The 18355-nt window shown below is 40.8% G+C and overlaps 1 protein-coding gene across 7 annotated transcripts in view; it reads right to left on the bottom strand.

The window, feature by feature from the left end:
• The window catches only part of MYO9A (myosin IXA), a 188701-nt gene that overhangs the window by 148155 nt on the left and 22191 nt on the right, over positions 1–18355 (bottom strand). For all 7 annotated transcript variants that reach the window (XM_063345594.1, XM_063345596.1, XM_063345599.1 and 4 more), the window contains exon 2: positions 5335–6256. In XM_063345594.1, the coding sequence (XP_063201664.1) occupies positions 5335–6177 (843 nt within the window). In that variant the 5' untranslated portion in view covers positions 6178–6256. The remainder of the gene's footprint in view (positions 1–5334; positions 6257–18355) is intronic.

Genomic DNA, 18355 nt, shown 5'->3' with positions numbered 1-18355 from the left:
AAAAGAAAAACAACAGCTTTTAGACTTCCTAACCTTAAGACTGAAGCTACAACTTCCCCATACAACCAACACACGCATACTGTGTGATATTGCTCCAGAAATTAAAAAAGGAATTCCAGTTGCCGTTCCTAAGGTTTCTATGCAAACCACCCCCAATTGGGAACACAAATAGCATTGCTGCCACTAGAAAAGGCTAGCTGATCTTTTTCAAAAGCAATTCAAAGCAATCAACTCTTCTTTTTCCAGCATGGATGCTGCAGATGCACATCATCTGTGAAGGACAGCAACAGCTAGCCTCCACCACTGGCAGTGTTCCTCAGCCTCTCACAGAAACGTTTCTTTTTGCCTTTTTTTTTTTAAGCAATTGAGAAATCCCCACTGGGACATTTGAAGATGCATGTAAACAGCTGCTTAGAAAACATGTCTGGTTTTCGTAGCTGCCATCGGCAGTACTTCTTGTGACAAATGAGATGTTGGGAAAGTTAGGGATGATAAAATGATCTGGTGCAGACTCCTTTAGATCTAGACTCAGACAATACGTGTCTGGGGACCTTTGGCCATACCTGAGCCAGGGAGAAACTTGCTATTTCTGCTGAGAATTGGCGGGGGGGGTGGGCGGGCAGGAAAAGGTGAGATGATGTAACAAATTAACTTGCAAGATGATGTAATAAATTAACTTGCATTCAAACCCCCCTGGCAAGCTGAAGCATGGGTTATGTTTCGCTTTGCACCGAACGGAGGAGGATGCTCGCATGCGGCATCATGCACCAGTGCAGGGTAATGATGCCAGGGAAGGCTGGGAAGCAGCACACCAACATCCCACCTCTAAAAGTTTAAGTCTCTGAAAACAAGCTGGGCTTCCAATATAGAGTTCATCTGGATGTTTCTAGCTAATCTAATTAAAGAGAAAACAGGGTCTGAAAGCACTGTCCTAAGTTCAGATGAACAAGTTAGTCACCTATGGGGTAAAATAGCCCTGTGGCCAAACCACAGCCCTCAAGGTTGACCACTAATTGACTCACAGAATGGTTTGGGTTGGAAAGGACCTTCAAAGATCATCTAATCCAACCACCCCGCCATGGGCAGGGACATCTTCCACTAGACCAGGTTGTTCAACCTGTCCAACGTGACCTTGAACATAGTGATGGGTCATTCACAGCTTCTCTGGGCAACCTCTTCCGGTGTCTCACCACCCTTCATGGGAAATCCTATGATAACATTTTGGGGTTTGTTAAAGCAAACCTTTAATTGTAGCTTTTGGAATTAGAAATTAAGTAATAACATTTCATGGTCTGCATAAGTTACCTATAGGAAGATCCTCGTATTCCCTTCTCCAAAAAAAAGTGCAAACGTTGGATTAAAGTGCTTGCCTGACCAGCACATTTTCTTGATGCTTTCTTAAGTAATATCAGGGTTGACATCTAAATGAAAAGAAAACTACCTACGTGGCAGCAAAGTTACACACCTTGGGTACTTGATGGAGCATCAAGCCAAGAATAATTAAGTTTTCACCTAACATATTGCATGAAGTATATCAGAAACACAATTGAATAGCAGCATGTTCAACTCTGCCTCTGATAGCTACACAAAATATTTCATTTGAGAAGTTTGGTCCTACAACTAAATAGCCAGAGAGCAAAACTTTGGTAAACTCAAGCCTATGAATACCCTGCTGAAAAAGCAATCTTCTCTAGGGAAAAGTGTGCTTTATAAGAAAATGGGGAAAAAGACAGAAAAAAATATTTAAATCAATTGGAACCTTGTTATTAGAAAAATAAGTACGGTATTTAAGTAATATAATTTATCACAAATAAGTAATATATAAATATGTAAATATTTTATAACATCATTTAGCACAAGACAGACAAGGCATGTTGGAACCACTCCAAGGAACACTGCTACAAAACAAGTTTGCTTATTAAGTCCCATTTAAGGAAAATCCACAGGATTTATGTGAAACATGCTCTAAAAGGAGACATTTGGTCTCAGAACACACCTCTCACTGCAGGCGCTGCTACATACAACTGCTGGACAATAGTACCACGTTTAGATGGCAGTAACAGCTTGCCTTGACAGCCGTCCCCAAAGGTGCAATTTGGACAAGGCTCACAGGAATCTTGTGCAAGAAAAAAAAGTCCTAAACAATAGCCTGAGGCTATTCAAAAAAAAAAAAAAAAGGTAAATTAGGAAAACAGCGAAGCTGCAGGAAAAAAAAAAAAGGTGTCTTAATTTTGCTCCGCTTCCGCTCCTGCTGTGCGAGCACGACTGCAAAGGCATTCCCAGGAACGGGCGGTTCGGTGCAAACACTCATGCTACCAGAGATGCTTTGCAAGCAGGGAAAGAAAAAGAGATTAATGGGCCTGAGTAAACTCTTATTTGCTGTGCTCTGTTCCTGAAATCAGAAGTCACAACACAAAGAGGTGTGTCGCTGCCTCCTAAAAGACACACGTGAGCTGAACATAAGTAACGGTATTTAAGTAATATAATTTATCACATTTCATTTTAAATACACCAAGGGAAAACAAGGGGATCCAAGAAGGTGTCTGGAGGAGGGAATAAGAATGAAGAAAAAGAGGGAAAAAAATACACAAGTTTGGTGTCTAAACCTACAGAGAAGTGAAAAGTGCCTTTCAACCACAAGTGCAGGGAATCAAAAGGTCAAATCTGAAAACGGGTGGCAGGGTAACACAGCCCTTTACAACAGATCTCCAAAGGTCCCTTTTTTAAGAAACTTTAGGAAGGGAAGGGAAAGCAGAAGTAATGCGCGTTTTAAGGCTGCGTAATTTGTGACTCTTTGGGACTGGCGCTGCCCGAGCAGAAGAAATTCTGGATTACCCTCACTTTCTCCAAGAGACCTGGAGGCAGCTAGAGAAGCGCAGCAGCAGCCGTCCAGCTGCCAGAGCGAAGGAATGCAAACTTCTGGTCCAAAAGCAAAAGAAATAACAGGGATGATTCAGATTTACTTTTTTTTTTTCCTTAAAAACAGCTGCAGATCTTGCGAAAGGAAAGCAGAGAAGCTTAGCGCATCCCTTCCCTATACCTAATCCCAACACACACAACAGTCCCCGGGAAGAAAAGCAGTGTTACCATAAACCATTTGCGCTATTTGCCTTCCATCCGAGATCCAAGCAAGTAGGCTTAAACTTCAGATCCTGAAACACAGGGGTAACAACAGGGGTCCTGATGACCTGGGATTTTCAAATTGCACCACCCCGAAATTGCTTGCGCCCCCTCTCCCTCTTCCATAAGATAAAATAACAGCAAGCAGAGAGAGAAAGGCAAAGAAATGTGCAGCTCACGGGCAGCCTCTATTTCTTGCCTCCGGAAACAAGCTTGTGTGACTATAAGCAATGAGAGTGTGTATGGTTTTGGGGGGAAAAGAAAAAAAAAATAATAATTTATCTTTCAAGTAGGAGGAATAGTTCATTTATTTAAGGGACTGCATCAGTGGACTGAGTGATGCTCAGGCAGTTTTACAACTGGACTATTTACCTATTCCTGAAAAAAAGCAGTATTTAAGAAAAAAGAAAATTCCCAAAACTTCCTTCTACCTTCCCTTTCATGGAGATCTCTCTTCTCCACCACTGGAAATCTAAGCTAGACAGAGATGCTCTCTCTGATACTACTTAAGAGAACTAGAAAGTGGACCTTGGTCCAACATGACACATTAAAAAGCATGCCAAAAACCAAACAGGCATGCAAATGTTTCAAATAACAGGATTGGAGATGGAACGCAGTAGTTTTCATACCTGTTTTCTTAAGTTAATGTGGTCTCCTAACTGGGTCACCAACCATTAATTGCAGACTACCAGAGCCTGGCCTGGTATTTTCTCATTGACTCCAGCAAGAAAGAGCTCCATAATCTCTTGCACTATGACAGGAGAAACACTGGCGAGTGCAAGAGCTGGGAGTCCACCTGCCTGTGTGCTTTAAAAGAAATAACACACAGTTCCATGCAGACTGACAAAAAAAAAAAAGCCTTTCTAGTTTTCTTTACCTTCAGTTTGTTATACAACTTTGCTACTGGACAGGGCAAAGCCCATCCCAAATGGCTTTAATCATTTGCTAACTCCAGATTAAATTAGCTCAGCCCATTGTACCAGACATGAAAACAGAAAAAAAAAAAAAACTTCTTGGCTTTGCAAAATGAAGCTGTTCGCTTATCCTCAGCTGAGACATCCGTGAGCACTAGTCCTTCCACTGACTCCATCTTCTGCTGGTAGTTGAATCATAGAATGGTTTGGGTTAGAAGGGACCTTAAAGATCAGGTAGTCCAACCCCCTGCCATGGGCAGGGACACCTCCCACTAGACCAGGTTGCTCAAAGCCCCGTCCAGCCTAGTCTTAGAACACCTCCAGGTTGACCCACGTCCTAAGATTCATTAATGGAATATAGACACAGAAAGAAGATACCTTTGTCTACAACTGCCAAAAACTCCTTTCAAAATAGAAAGCATCCCCCAAAATCTGTGAGTTTTACTATCCTTTAGTCAAAGCCACTTTTTATTTTAAGAGAAGAAAACTTAGCCATCAAGCCACCTCTCTGTACTGCAGCTTCATAGAAGAACAACGCCATGGCTGAAGCCGATGGGCATGTCACCCACGTGCAGACAGGCTTTAACAAACAAAACTCTCAAACAAGCAAAATTGGCAATTCTAAGGAAAACCATTTCAAAGAGTTACAGGGCAAACTCAAGGCAAATTAATGAATGAATGCTTGTATCCCACTTTAGAGTTTCGTATCTGCAAAGTTAATGGTGCAGTTCATCTAATCTCCTTTCATGCACAGGAAAAGTAAGGCATAAAGTAACTAATCACACAGGCCAAATCAAGTACTTGTGATTAGAAAATAAAACTGACCATGAAATTTACCTTTGATCTCTTCCCCAGCACAATGAAGTTGAGTGCACAGAATCTGCACAAATACAACACTATCAATACACTATGTGCAATGAATTCTCTTTTCAATGCACTACAAAGAAAGGCTACCAAAAATTCAAGAAAGGCTTTTTCTTTTCCGTTTTCTAACTGAAAAAAATCACCAATATACCAGTATTAAGAAACACTTGAGTGAAAACAAAGCATTAATAAATTTGTCAGAAAGACATTTGTTGTACTTTTACTTTTCTTTTTTTTTTTAAAAAACAAAACAAAACAGGTAGAATTCTGTAGACGGAAACACAACCTTCTCTTCCTGATAATATTGTTGTAACTTTATTACCAGCATTCAGCAGATAACCCCAGATTAGTGACATAATAAAACCCCAACTACTTAGGCTGAGGTGGTTTTTTTCACCATTAGAAAGCTTCCGCGTTATTATCGTTTTCATCTCACCTCAAGCACTGGTCCAGCTCCAAGAATAATCTGTTCTACTCCGCTGGCAAATCCCTTCTGGCTGAGGGCGGTGAGGTGATGAATCAGAAAGTTGGTGCTCTGTGTCTTTCCTGAGCCGCTCTCTCCTGAAATCACGATGCACTGGTTCTTCCTCCGCTGAAGCATGGCGTGGTAAGCCACGTCTGCCACAGCGTAAATATGGGGCTCCAGCTTTCCCAGCTGATGGTTATCATACATCTTGACATATTTGGGGTTATAAATAGGTAGAAACTTGAAGGGATTAATAACGATGAGGATGCTGCCTACGTAGGTGTAGATTTTTTCTTGCTTGAAGCGGTTTCTGAGATTTTCCAGGAGAGTTTTCTCGTTCAAGTCCGGCAGGCTGCACAAGTCATCATAGTCCTTCTGCTGGGGCTGGGGAAGGAAGCCACGCTCCACCATCCTGCGCCGCTCCTCCGTCACCCGCAGCCAGGACTGGAGGCTTCCGTAGTGAATAGATCCATCCAGGTTCTTCTCCCGCAGAAGGAAGCGATAATCCTCGCCACTGATGCGGTTCTCCAGGGCCATGCGAGGCCAAAGCATCATGCGCTGGACCGGGCAGTCCGTAGGGTTGAGGATCCATTCCTCCCCACCGAACTCCTTCACTTCGGCAAGGACGTAACATTTTGTTTTCTCGAGCTGAAGTTTATTAATGAGCAAATCAATCACTTCAGCAGCCGTGGAAGTTTTCCTGGCAGTGATGGGGCAGTAGATAGTCCCTTCCGCAATGCTCCCCGGGTATATGTGCAGCGTGTACTCGCTATCCTCAAAGCGTCGTCTTCCTCCAACATCATTTACACTCATATTGGATCCTTTCCCATCAGTACCTGCGCTGCATAGTCAGGACTGTCCTATATCTTGTCAGGTCATCATGTTAGCAATACTAAAAAAAAAAAGCAAAACAAAAATAGGTTAGGTGATTTATCTTGGCAGGGATCCTTGAAAAAGCACCATGAGATGCAATGGGAGCAACTCAAGTGACGATACCAACTGCCTTAAAGAAAGCAAATGATGATTCCCAAATGACATCTGAAAACGGAGCAGGGGTTTCATACACCAAAGCTGTAATAAATAAAGGTATTTAACACACAAACACTACCTACACCACAGGCTTCCCTCTACTTAGATGTAACTACCCACAGCACCCCAAGCTTTGGCTAACTTTTCGCTGACTCTGAAGCAAAGATTCAAAAAGACCCTTTGATTTTCAGTGTACTTTACAGAGAATGAAATCAATATTGTGTGAGCAGCATACCAGACAGCCTACTGAATCGACAGTGTGGCATTCTCCTCATGTCAGAAGTTGCTACAGCCTTATTGCTTAGTATTACCAAGTAACTTATTTAAGAGTTAGTGCCTCTATTTCCATGTTTGCATACTTCATGCCAGTTTAGGGAAAGCATCATTCAGCTAACTGTGACTTTGGAAAACACCCTCTGACTTTCCCAACACTGACTTACCCATACACATAAATTACACATTTTCTAGATGTTGTTAGAGAACTAAACCTTTTGAGATTTGGAACAGTTGCATAAAGTGCTAACTTAAAAAAACAAACAAACAAAAAAGAACCCTCAACTTCAAAATATCACCTTCAAGGCATACTCCAACCAAAAGGAAAATGCTTTCTTTGTCATAGAATCCTAGAAATGTTTTGGTTGGAAAAGACCTTTAAGATCATCAAATCCAACCGTTAACCTAACTGCCAAGTCCACCACTAACCCATGTCCCTCAGCACCACGTCTATACATCTTTTAAATACCCCCAGGGATGGTGACTCCCCCACCTCCCTGAGCAGCCTGTTCCAGGTGCTTGACAACTCATTCAATGAAGACATATTTCCTAATATTCAATCTAAACCTCCCCTGGAGCAACTTGAGGCCATTTCCTCTTGTCAACTCAAAGGTCTTTCTGAGAACATTCAAAATGACTCTTGAAACACAATGATTTGCCTAGTCACAAGTTTAAAAAAAATAAATTGAATTACTCAGTGGTCACAAGCTCCAAGTTCTCTCACACTATAAAGGGACGCATGACTCCTGCAGTGTTGCCCCTCCAACAGCACAAACTGCTGATACGCCTGATGCTTTGCTCCAACACTCCTAGGATGAGGACCTTGTATTGATTGAATTTACCTACTCCTACAGTTGCTCTGAAATCCAGACTGTGAGAAGAATCATCAGCTTCTCATGGGTGTGGTGTATACAACACCCTCAAATTTTAGCTGCTAAGAGAAAATGATCATCACCTTCCTCAGTGGACCTGGTCCTTGCCCTAGATACATTATCCCATGGTCCAGTGCCAGCGAACAGTAAATACTCCTTTCTCTTCTTGTCTAGGAGATTTTCAACCCACCGGGATTCAAACAGCAACATTTTTCCACACACTAAGTCAGCCTTTCTCTGAGATGTCCATATCTGACATGAGATATGAAGTATTACAGACAACTCACTCGTACAATCTCGCTTTATTTCTCTCATACTGCTTAAAAACCACAGAACACAAGTCTCTGGTGCTGAAACATCAAATGCACAGCTAATTTCTCAAACTTAATCACTACAAGAAGATGACACCCCACGACCAGCCACAAATGAAAGCAATTCCAGAGTTAATGATCCTCAGTTCTCCACCAATTTGATTGTAACTCAAAACTCCCCTTGAAGATGTTAAGAGTTATTCCAATACACAGACAAAAGGTAACTACGAAGAAATGCAGAGGACCCTCAGAGCCAGGATCTGGGCAATAAAGTGACAGGTGACATTTAACATAGATAAAAGCTTATGTGATGCACATCCTAATTTTATGTATAATGTTGAGCTTTTCCTTGAGCACTGCCCCACAGGAGCAAGGCTTCATGACTATGAGAGTTCCCTGATGACATCAATGGGTGATCAAGAACAGTCAAAAAATGAGGTCAAAACCCATGTCAGGTTTATAGAGCTCCTGAGCTTCAGATATTTGATGTCAGGAAGAATATTCAGAGGAATCTTTTCACAGTCGCCCTGTCCTCACGCTCCTCCTTACATACATGGTTCCAAGACCTTCAGTCCAAGCACAGCCACCCTCATCACCTACATCCATGCAAGGCTGGGATTTGGAAGTTTGTTTCATTTACTACAAGCATTTCTGTGGTCCTCACATGAAAAGCATTATTTTACATTGTATTGTTTCTCGCTCCAATGTTTCATTAAGTATATTATCCCCAGCCATGCACTATTCAAAGCAAAGAAGTTAATATGTCACAGTGAAATACATCTGGCAGGGACTCCCGGCGCATTGCTTGGTAGCAGGACATATATTATATACTGGGAAACGCTCCAGCTTCTTTCCTATAGCTTTAGTATAGGCACAGATGCAACAGGGATGATGTCAGTTAAGTGCCGGGTTGGGCTTTCTTTGTCTAGCTCTACGGCTTCAGCATCAGCTTTTCTTCAAGAAGGGTAAAAAACCCCACCACACTTAAGCTAGATAATTCCTCATTGAGATTTTACTTCAAAGCTTGCGACAAGAGGGCTGGCTATTTTTATTCAAGTTATCAGAGCATATCAAAGCCTGCTGACTCATGTGAGAACTGCAAACACGACTTTAAGTTGGTTACCTTGAGCAAACCAACCTTCCTTTCCTACCTCCTCCCTCCTGTCAAACATGCATAAGCTCAATAAATCCTCTATAAAGCATCAGGCTGCTCTACCCCGCCTACCCAAGAGCTTTCCTCACTTCTCTATAGATGCTTATTCTGCATGGATTCAGCAGAATAACAAACATCTGTGCCTTCTGCATCCAAACAACTTGAATTCAGCAGAATTACGAGCCAAGCATGAACCCCATGGAGATGCTAAAAGCCCCAGTAACTCTGGGAATGCAGAAGAGCCAATTCCTCACCAAAACCACTCAAACGCCATAAGCTTCCACTAATGACTAAGAAATTTAGCAAGGTCAGAAAGCAAAGAACTCTTAATTTGAGCCTTATAAATCACAGGAGGCTTGCCACAGTATTTACTTTTAATAACGCTAAACATGTCTCGGAGTATTATGTTAGGTCAAAGAAACTTTAATGAAGATAATTGCTTGTGGTCTCCCAACTGCTGATGCACATGAGCCTGGCTCTGCTCAACATCAAACATGCCTCTTGCGGACAGTCAGCTTCCAAACTATTTTGGAGAAAATATTGCAATGAAATACATATAATTAGGTAATTAGCTAATTAGCATATGTCAGGGAGAAAGGCTCTCCTAATGACAACTGTTCAAGCAGGCTGTCATATTAGCTTTTACGTGACTTTTAAAATTAAAGATATTTTTGAGTACGGACACAAAAAATTAAATAGGAACATGAAAAGAACAAACCCGAATAAGTATTTTCCAACCCATGAATACTTGCTCCATTCACTATTTTAATTAGAGACATTTCGCGTTGCTACGTGTTTAAATTTAAATGAGACCGTATAAAAAAATGATGCTACACCTAAGTCCATTATAGGGAAAAGAAAAGCTAGTATCTTACTGAAAGGGGACACTTGTCTCTGTACCCGAGTAAGTGGCTGCTTATGCGATGACCTGACTTTACTACTAAACTACCATTCAGCTGCTTCATGTCCTGGCTTTGGCAAGGATGGAGGCAGCAGTAACGGGATGCTGATCCCACGGGAGACGGAGACCCAGAGGATACATCAGACCTCAGAGGCCAGAAAAAATTGCAAACTCCTGTGAACACTCCGGCCAAAATTTGTGGACTATGCATGCCTGTGAAAGGAAGAATTTATGACATTTTAGGCCAATATACTTTCAGTCTAATATTTCCTATATCCTTTTCCATTGTCTAAGTTTGAATGAAGACTCTTATTCAAATTGACCTTGCATGCTGATTTTGCTCAATTTTACTACCATAACATAATTCTACTTGCAATGTAAAAAGCACAATCTCCAAACAAACATGAGCCTTGTGTCCTCCTACATAACAAAACAGATTGATATTTCCAAGGAGCTCAGAGGCCCTTATAAAAATCGCAGTAATAATCTGATTACCAGCAGGTTGACAGAAAAAGCATACTGAAATTAAGACGGTCAACTAGGCTTCGTGCATACACTAAACTTGTAAATAGTGGTTTATTTTTACATTATATGCAATCTTTTACTAGTTGACCACAGTTTAATATACAGAAACACTGGCAGCAAACGTGCTTTCTCAATTTAAATATAAATACATGACCACATATATAAAGGATATCAAACAAATAAGGACACCCCAATTAGCTTTGAAAAGGTAACTGAAATGGAGGCTTTCAGTCATGACGGTTCTTATTTTTCCGTTCAGAAAGACCAATTGCAGTATTTTCATTTTCCGGGACAGCGTAAGAAACACGTGGCAAAAATCCAAAATAAACCTTCCACTGGAAGCATCAGTACCCGTCATAAATAATCTGTGACAGCTAAAGCCTGAAATCATGAATAGAGTTTGCCAAATATTGGATGATTTGGAAAAAACAGAGATTAGTGTCAGTGTTGAGGCTGCTAAAGGGGCAATTCTGGAAGCAAAGTTCACTTGGTTTTATCACAACATCCTATAACCCAGACAAGGGACTACAAAAACAGTGAAACTTTCTCCCCTTTCCCAATCCTCAGGCAATTGTAACAGGCTCAAGGCAGCTCTTGTTGCTCACGACAGCCTGGATTTATCCATCCACTGGTACGTCAAAAGGCATACCTTATGGGACAGAAATTCTTGAAATAGATAAACTTTAAAGATCTGATTAAGAAATGGCCAATTTAAACATACTTCACTGCTTAATCTGAATATATCAGCACAAGAGCTCTCTGAATTTCTCTCCTGCAGCAGCCAATAGCCTCGTGCTGCTGGTACCTGAAATAACACTCCCACAAGATCAAAACCCATGCCAGACTGACACATCGGTGACAGCCCATGTAGATGCTCAACATCTTGGTTATTATTGCAGTTTTACAGGTCAGTTCATTTGATCATTATATAATGCTTCATCCTCTCCTTTTTATCATCTTTCTCCTGTGTGCACACGATGTTTTTCTCTTCCTGCTGTTTGCTGATGGGAGAGAAACGTCATTATCGTTCCTTAATCATCTACGTTGGTCCATCTCAAAGAACCTCGTGGTGCAAGTGGTTGAGGTAGTGCTACCTAAAACACAGATTTATGGACCCAGGTATTGATGCAGGGAGGGCAGGAGGTGCCAAGGGGACTGCTTTGCAATAAAATCCCTACAAAATGAGTTCCATCCAGAAGAATGAAACCTCTAATGCAGGAAAAGTGAGATTTGTAAGTGTTATAGTGATCACACAGTGGTTTGGGTTGGAAGAGACCTGTAAAGGTCATCTAGTCCAACACTCCTGCCATGAGCAGGGATATCTTCAACTACATGTGTAATCACAATTCAAATTTACTTCTTCAAAAGGGATGATAAGCTTGGATGGGGAAAAAAAAGAACACAGCAGCGCTCCAAGATTGTCCATACACAGAAGAAAGGTCTTTTGGATAGATTTCAGAGTAGTTTATTTGGACCAAAGCACTTAAGCGAGACAACCTAAATTAGAACAGCAAACGAAAGCAGGAGTGGAGACACACTTGCAGATGCTCAGCAGCAACAGAAGTCCTTGCTGGACCTGGCATGATGAGGTGCCAACACACAACTAAAACACAACCCCTGCAGGCACCAAACCACCCACCTCCTGCAACAGCGAGGACAAGTGTGCAATGGCAGAAGCACCCCAACTACACATTTTACTGCTTCTGTGGTTTCTTCCCTCTCCCCTTAAAATTTTCCATTTGGCCCCAATTCTGCAATCAAGAATTCTGCTCCTTTGCTAAATCCACTTCATCTTGCTTGGAGTTCAAAGTAAACGTGGGTGAACCTAAAAATCTGGTGTCCCTTCACTTCCTGCAAACCGAAACAATTTTGTAGGTAAACCTTCTCAACATCACCAATCCAAGTCGGATTCATAAACTGATTTTTGGCTGTTATTGTCAAAAAAATAATAAAAGGAGAAACTGCACTTGGTCGGCATTAACCACCATGCCTCTGGTAGGGGGAAATATTTCTGCAAGTAAGGGTGACCCAACACTGACATGCCTGCACAGTCAGAGATGTCTGCTCAGCCTCTGAGGACGTTTCCCAGAATATAAAAGAAGTTGTGAATACACATCTCAAACTGTGTAAATCATTCCCAAAGACATATAGCTGCCCACACCAAGTATAACCTAAACTAGGTTACAAGCATTTTCTAAGTTGTTCCTAAGCTCACCTGTGGCTTGAAAAATTCAGAAAAGTTCTATCAAGCTCTTTTTTTCCTGTATTTTTCATTTTTATTCAGCACTTCAAACAACTCTATCAGCTTCTTGTCTATTCACTTCTATACTAGAGGATGAGACTTGTATTTCATTTTGCCACCTGAAAGCTTCTTGCTGTGCACCGGAGGACTTTCTTCTCTTTCAGAGATGGGCTCTGTTCACCCATACTTTAATCTGACATTTCTGGCTATTTAAGAAGCCCACGGACACATAAAGCACCTCAGTATATGATAATCCCTTCCAGAGCCTGGAATTACCCCATGTCTTGAGGCTTTGATATTCCCTTGTGGTCCAACGACTCAGTGGTTCCTCCTCTTCTAGCAGCTGGAAGACAGGTGAGGATGCTGCTACCCATCCATCACATTCTTGCTGATACATCTCATGTGGACAACTGTCAGCTTCTACCAAATGTTTTATCTGAGACAAAATGAAAGTGGGAAGCCAAAAAAAAAAAAACAGAAAAAAAAATCTCTAAAAGATTACAGGAAAAACTGTTGCAAAACAAATTACTCCTAGAAGCCATTGCAAGTGGTTCTGACGAACAAGGAACTGAATTAGGTCATGAATAACATGATCACTTACTCTTCCCCTTAAGGTCAAAGCCCCTTCTGTGCAGGCACTGAATCAGCGTCCAAGGAATTAATCCAGGTTACACGGCGAACAAAACTGTTGTCTATGGGATTCCTGCTTCAGCAGCTGGAGATGCCACCATAGGCACAGACAAGGGCAAAATAAATTAAAATTTAATAAAAAAAGGGACTACAGGAAGGCTTGGTGAGGTCTTGTGATTGAGAAAACCAAATAGGAGAAGTGATTTCCATCTTCACTTCCATCACAGCATTTTTGTGTGATGTTGGGAGACCCAAAGAAATGGTGCAAACAAATCTTGCCCTGGACTGTTCCTCTTTCTTGAGCTCCTGATTTGAGTCACTTGGTTCCAGAAATCATCTTGATTTCTGGAAGCACTACAGTTCTCCCAAAATGTGCGCCCTACACATAAATAGCAGCAGTGGTGTTAAAGTATTCAAATAATCAGCTTTTTTCTTGGTACTCGCTGAACAGACAGCACTTGGAAGTTAATTCTCTCTGTGTCCTGGCACTTCATGGATGAAACTGCATCCAAGTAAGCAAGGGTGCAAGAAATGCTGGGCACTTAGCAGAAATGCAGCATCATTAAAAGCTTTGTTCTGACAAACGAGAACCAGTAACGAAGCCCGTGTTGGACACCATACCCTCCAGCTGCTCTCTTGGCCTTTTTTTTTTTTTGCCAGAAACCAAAAAAATAATAAGAAGAAGTAAAATTTAAAAAGTCAAAGGAAATTGTCGAATGCTCTCTCAGGCTGCAAGGGTGGTACTCATTTAACTTGAACTTACTCTTCTCTTATTCCCTACATAACTAACAAGGACCGTACACTGAATGGCAAGGACTAGCAAAAAGCCAGAAACTAAGGAAATGCTTTGTGTATCCCAAGTGTCTGGAGACTTCTGGGGCAGCGGGGAGGGGGGGATCATTGTTATAGGTTGTTTTGCTTCTTCTAATGAATAATTAAGCAGTCACTGACAAGAGGCATGACAACCCTGTTCCAAATACCAAGATAAATTTGTCATTTATAGAAGTGGCAAAATTACCTTTAGAGCACCTTCAAGTTTTACCAGATTAACTCCAGGCTTGAGCATCATTGTCTGACAGCACATCCCTCACCAGTGCAACAATTCCGTTCACATGAACAGCCAAAATATCTGATTTTCCAGCTTTGCTGGTTGGATTTGCTTCTTACAGGTGTACACAGAGTGGTTCAGCCTCTGGAAACCCAACTGGAAACAAATCTGGAGTTGATATCCCGAAAGCATAAATCACTGTCAAATATCACATTAATATCAGTGTGGAGAAGAGCCAGCTAGCAGGGAGACAGCTGTATGAACTGCAAATGGACACAAGATCTTCCTATTATCTCATGAAACACATGCCTAGCTATCAATATTTTTGTTTGCAGCCAAAAATTTCACATATAGAGCCTGAAAAAAAAAATAATCAATGCTTACAATAAAAGTGGGTTTGAACCTATTAAAAACGAAGGATATGAAGTGTTAGAGCAGAGAGACACTGCCAAGGACTACAGGAATTCACACTGAGGATCAATTTGCCAGCCGCAAAATAGATGCAGACAATAACTTTTTCAGAGCCTAGGAATTACACCGACATTAAGGACAAGGCACTTCTATCCTAGAGGAGCTCAAGAGCTTCAGAGAACAAAAGCCAGGGAAATAAAGGCATCCTTCCCCTCTAATCCAGCCCTGCAGGAGAAACCTGACTACTGCCGTGCCGAAAAGGATGCAGCGTAGCACTCCAGTACCACTTACAGCTTCCACAAGCATCACTCTTGAAATAATAGCTGAGGAAGAAGATACTTGCCTTTCCAGAAGCAATAAGGATTAGACAAATACACTACACTAGCACCTAAATCCCACCATATCGCTGCATTAGAAAGTTTCTGAAGATAAGGGAAATAAACGGCAGCTTATTTAAAAATTACTTTTTTATATGCTATCATCAAGAAATAATTTCTCACATTGCAATTTCATCATAATGTAAGAGTGTTTTGAGTACTGATATCTCACTATATACTAATATATATCGATGATAACTGATATATGTATCAATATATCAATCCTTTTGAAAGTATCTTGTTGGGTTAGAAAACAACATCGTTCAGCATATCCTCAGTGGGGGGGTCTCCTTCCTCAGGATGCTCAACCCACTTCCAGCACAACCCAAGACAAACCAAGGCTTCTTGGCCTTGCTTACCACAGAGCCCACGCACACACCAAAATAAACATTAAACCACTTTGGAAGTGACAATACCTGTGCTGTATTTCCCTAATAAAAAAAATAATGTGGTGACATTCAGTTAATACTGGGTCAAATAATATTTTGATAATTTCAAATGTTTTTCCTGTTACAATAATGTCATTACTGACGTCCTTTCTTTCCTCATTTTATGGATGGAAACTGATAGGGGAAAAGGCATAATTTTAAAGCTTTCTCACAGAAAAATCTTTTTGGCAAGCAATACACTTCAAGTAAAGTTGTCCAGTGTACCAACGCAATTTTATTACATTTCACAAAAATTATTTCCTGCCTGCTCCCGGTGACCCATCAACACAAAACCCTGAGCTTTCTCTTCTGCCAAAAAGACCTTTCCAACTTTCCTCCGATAGGATATATACTCCTCAAGATTAAAACAAATGATAAAAAGCAACTCTGGCTGGTCAGAAGCCAAATACCATTTTTTAACATTTTAGGTAAAGCATACCTTTTAATGAACGAGAGTTTAAATAGCTAATACTCCATTTTTTCTACCCTGTCTCATATTCTTTAAGCAACACTACAATTCAGCTTTCCTCAAGCACCTGAATAGGAATAATTTTGGAAGTCCATATTGTTACAGTACCATGAGCACCTACCCCTGCAGCTGCTGGCATCTGCCAGCCGTGGTTTCTTCTGCTATAACTCTTATTTCCAAAACACAAATTGCCGAGGCTTCCATACAAGCCCATCCTTGTTCTTTTAACAACCTCCTTAAATGAAGGAGACCCTCAACTAACTGCAAAATGCATGTGAGTTTTGTCCTCCAGTTTGCCACTTCTGCTTGCACCTCCTTCCCGTTTTCCATCTGCAGATGAAATCATTTCCCCAAAGAGAATCATCTTTGCTGCAATAAATGAAAGTCAGTCTTCAGCAGCAATAACTGCAGCCTCGTCAGAAAAAAAAAAAAAAAAAGCAGCAGCTGCTCATGACTAGATTTAGGTTCGTATTAAGTAGGAGATGATGCCATGTGTTACCCGTCTCCTCTCGAAGTTCAGCAGCCAAAAGAGCTTAGTGCATCACTTAACCTAGATATTTTAGAAATTTGATCTGTATGGCCAGACCATAAGGGTAGTTTCCACTCTTTAAACTGAGCACTTAGAAATCCAACAACATTAGTGTTTCTTTTCGGTGCAGAACTACACAACAGCTTGTAGCACCAACCTGAAAGCCTCCTTCTGCTCCCCGGTCCATGCAGGTGCCAGGTACCTGATCCCATTATCCACAGACTGCAAGCCTAGGCACAGCTGGTAGCAACCTATACACTCTATAGATAGCCTAGCTAGCATGAAGACTAGATCTTAAAGCATTCAGAAGTGTGCCATCTAAGAGAAAATAATATTAAAACTACTGCCAGATCTGTTTAGTTACCTTACAAAGAAGAAAAAAAAAACCAAACCAAACAACCAAGCAAACAAACACCAAACAGGATGAGTCATACATTAAACAAGACTTCCAGCAACTTAGTTTATAAAAAAAAAAAAAAAGTCTTTTTCCACTCAATGCCATATTTATTAAAAATATTCATCCCATAGATTAGGATAATTTACAAGCAAAGGCAAAATAGGATGTTGCATATAAACTAACCACAAAAGAACATATTCAATCTCAAAATTAAGCTGTCAGGTAAGTGCCACAACACAAGAGTGGCTTTTAAACTTGAAGAAGAGTTTTCTGAATGTATCAGGACACGAAACCAAAAACAAAAGTCTTCTTACAATCCAAGAAGTACTGAAAAATCCCTTGAATTATAGATGACAGCTTCACTAAAAATAGTTATTGTCAGCTACCTGAAAACACAAGCTTTGTAGTTCTTTGAAAATATTAATATTGAAAAGAGAAGGAAAAAAAGGGGGGGAGCTATCCAAATATTTAATAATGCATGTCATCAAAAGTATTTCAAGGTTGATATGTCACTAATTGATATTGATATTCTAAAACTGAAGGGACAACTTGTTTGAAATACCACGTATTATATATTATCTATTCCACCACCGTTAGCACAGTTAGTGCTTGTAGCATGAATCTCCGCACTGCAGCTTGTCTTTTTGTCGACTTAGCCCTAAGGCGGGGGGCAAAGCTTCCCATGCAAATCTTACTTTTTTCCCAAATTTTTATCTTGTTTCTGAATTCTGTAGCTGCAGCTCTCATGAGGACACAGAACTGCAATCAATGGCTACTTTAATTGTTCATGAAATAAACTGTGAATTTCATGTGAAGGAGTAAGAAAACAAAATGCTATCCTGGCATCACTCTCGACATCTTTAATAGGGAAGGCAAGAACCAGATGGACTATGGAGATGAGGTTATTTTGGGGAATTAGAGATCCTTTTAATAAACAGAGGTGCAGTATGGCAATGCAGAGAAAATTTCCACCTCCACTGTTCATCTAGGAGCAAAAATACAGGAGGAAGTCAAGCTGCATTTTGAAAAATGGAGGTGAGTCAACTAATAAACTAACTAGGTTGCTATCCTCTGCAAGATGGGAGGTACTGTTACCAAGACCTACTTTTTATTTGCTCAGTTAAAACAAGCATTGGAATATCATAGAAAAGACCACTTTATTTAAAAAAAAAAAAAAAAAACAAAAAACAAAAAACAAACACCCACAACACAGCAGCAAAAGGAAAAGTCTCAACATGTGCAGGGTATTTGTTTTCCCAGGCACAGTGCTAGGGATGGCCAGCAAGGGATCAGTGCTGGCATCCAAACACAACATGTATAAAAGACAAACGTTGACCAAGCAAAGACCAGATCTTTTGATGGGTCTACAGGAACTATAAGCCCCGGTTGAGCGAAA

Source organism: Chroicocephalus ridibundus, chromosome 9, assembly GCF_963924245.1.
Source record: "Chroicocephalus ridibundus chromosome 9, bChrRid1.1, whole genome shotgun sequence".
NCBI lineage: Eukaryota > Metazoa > Chordata > Aves > Charadriiformes > Laridae > Chroicocephalus > Chroicocephalus ridibundus.
This window is presented reverse-complemented; position numbering and strand designations above follow the sequence as displayed.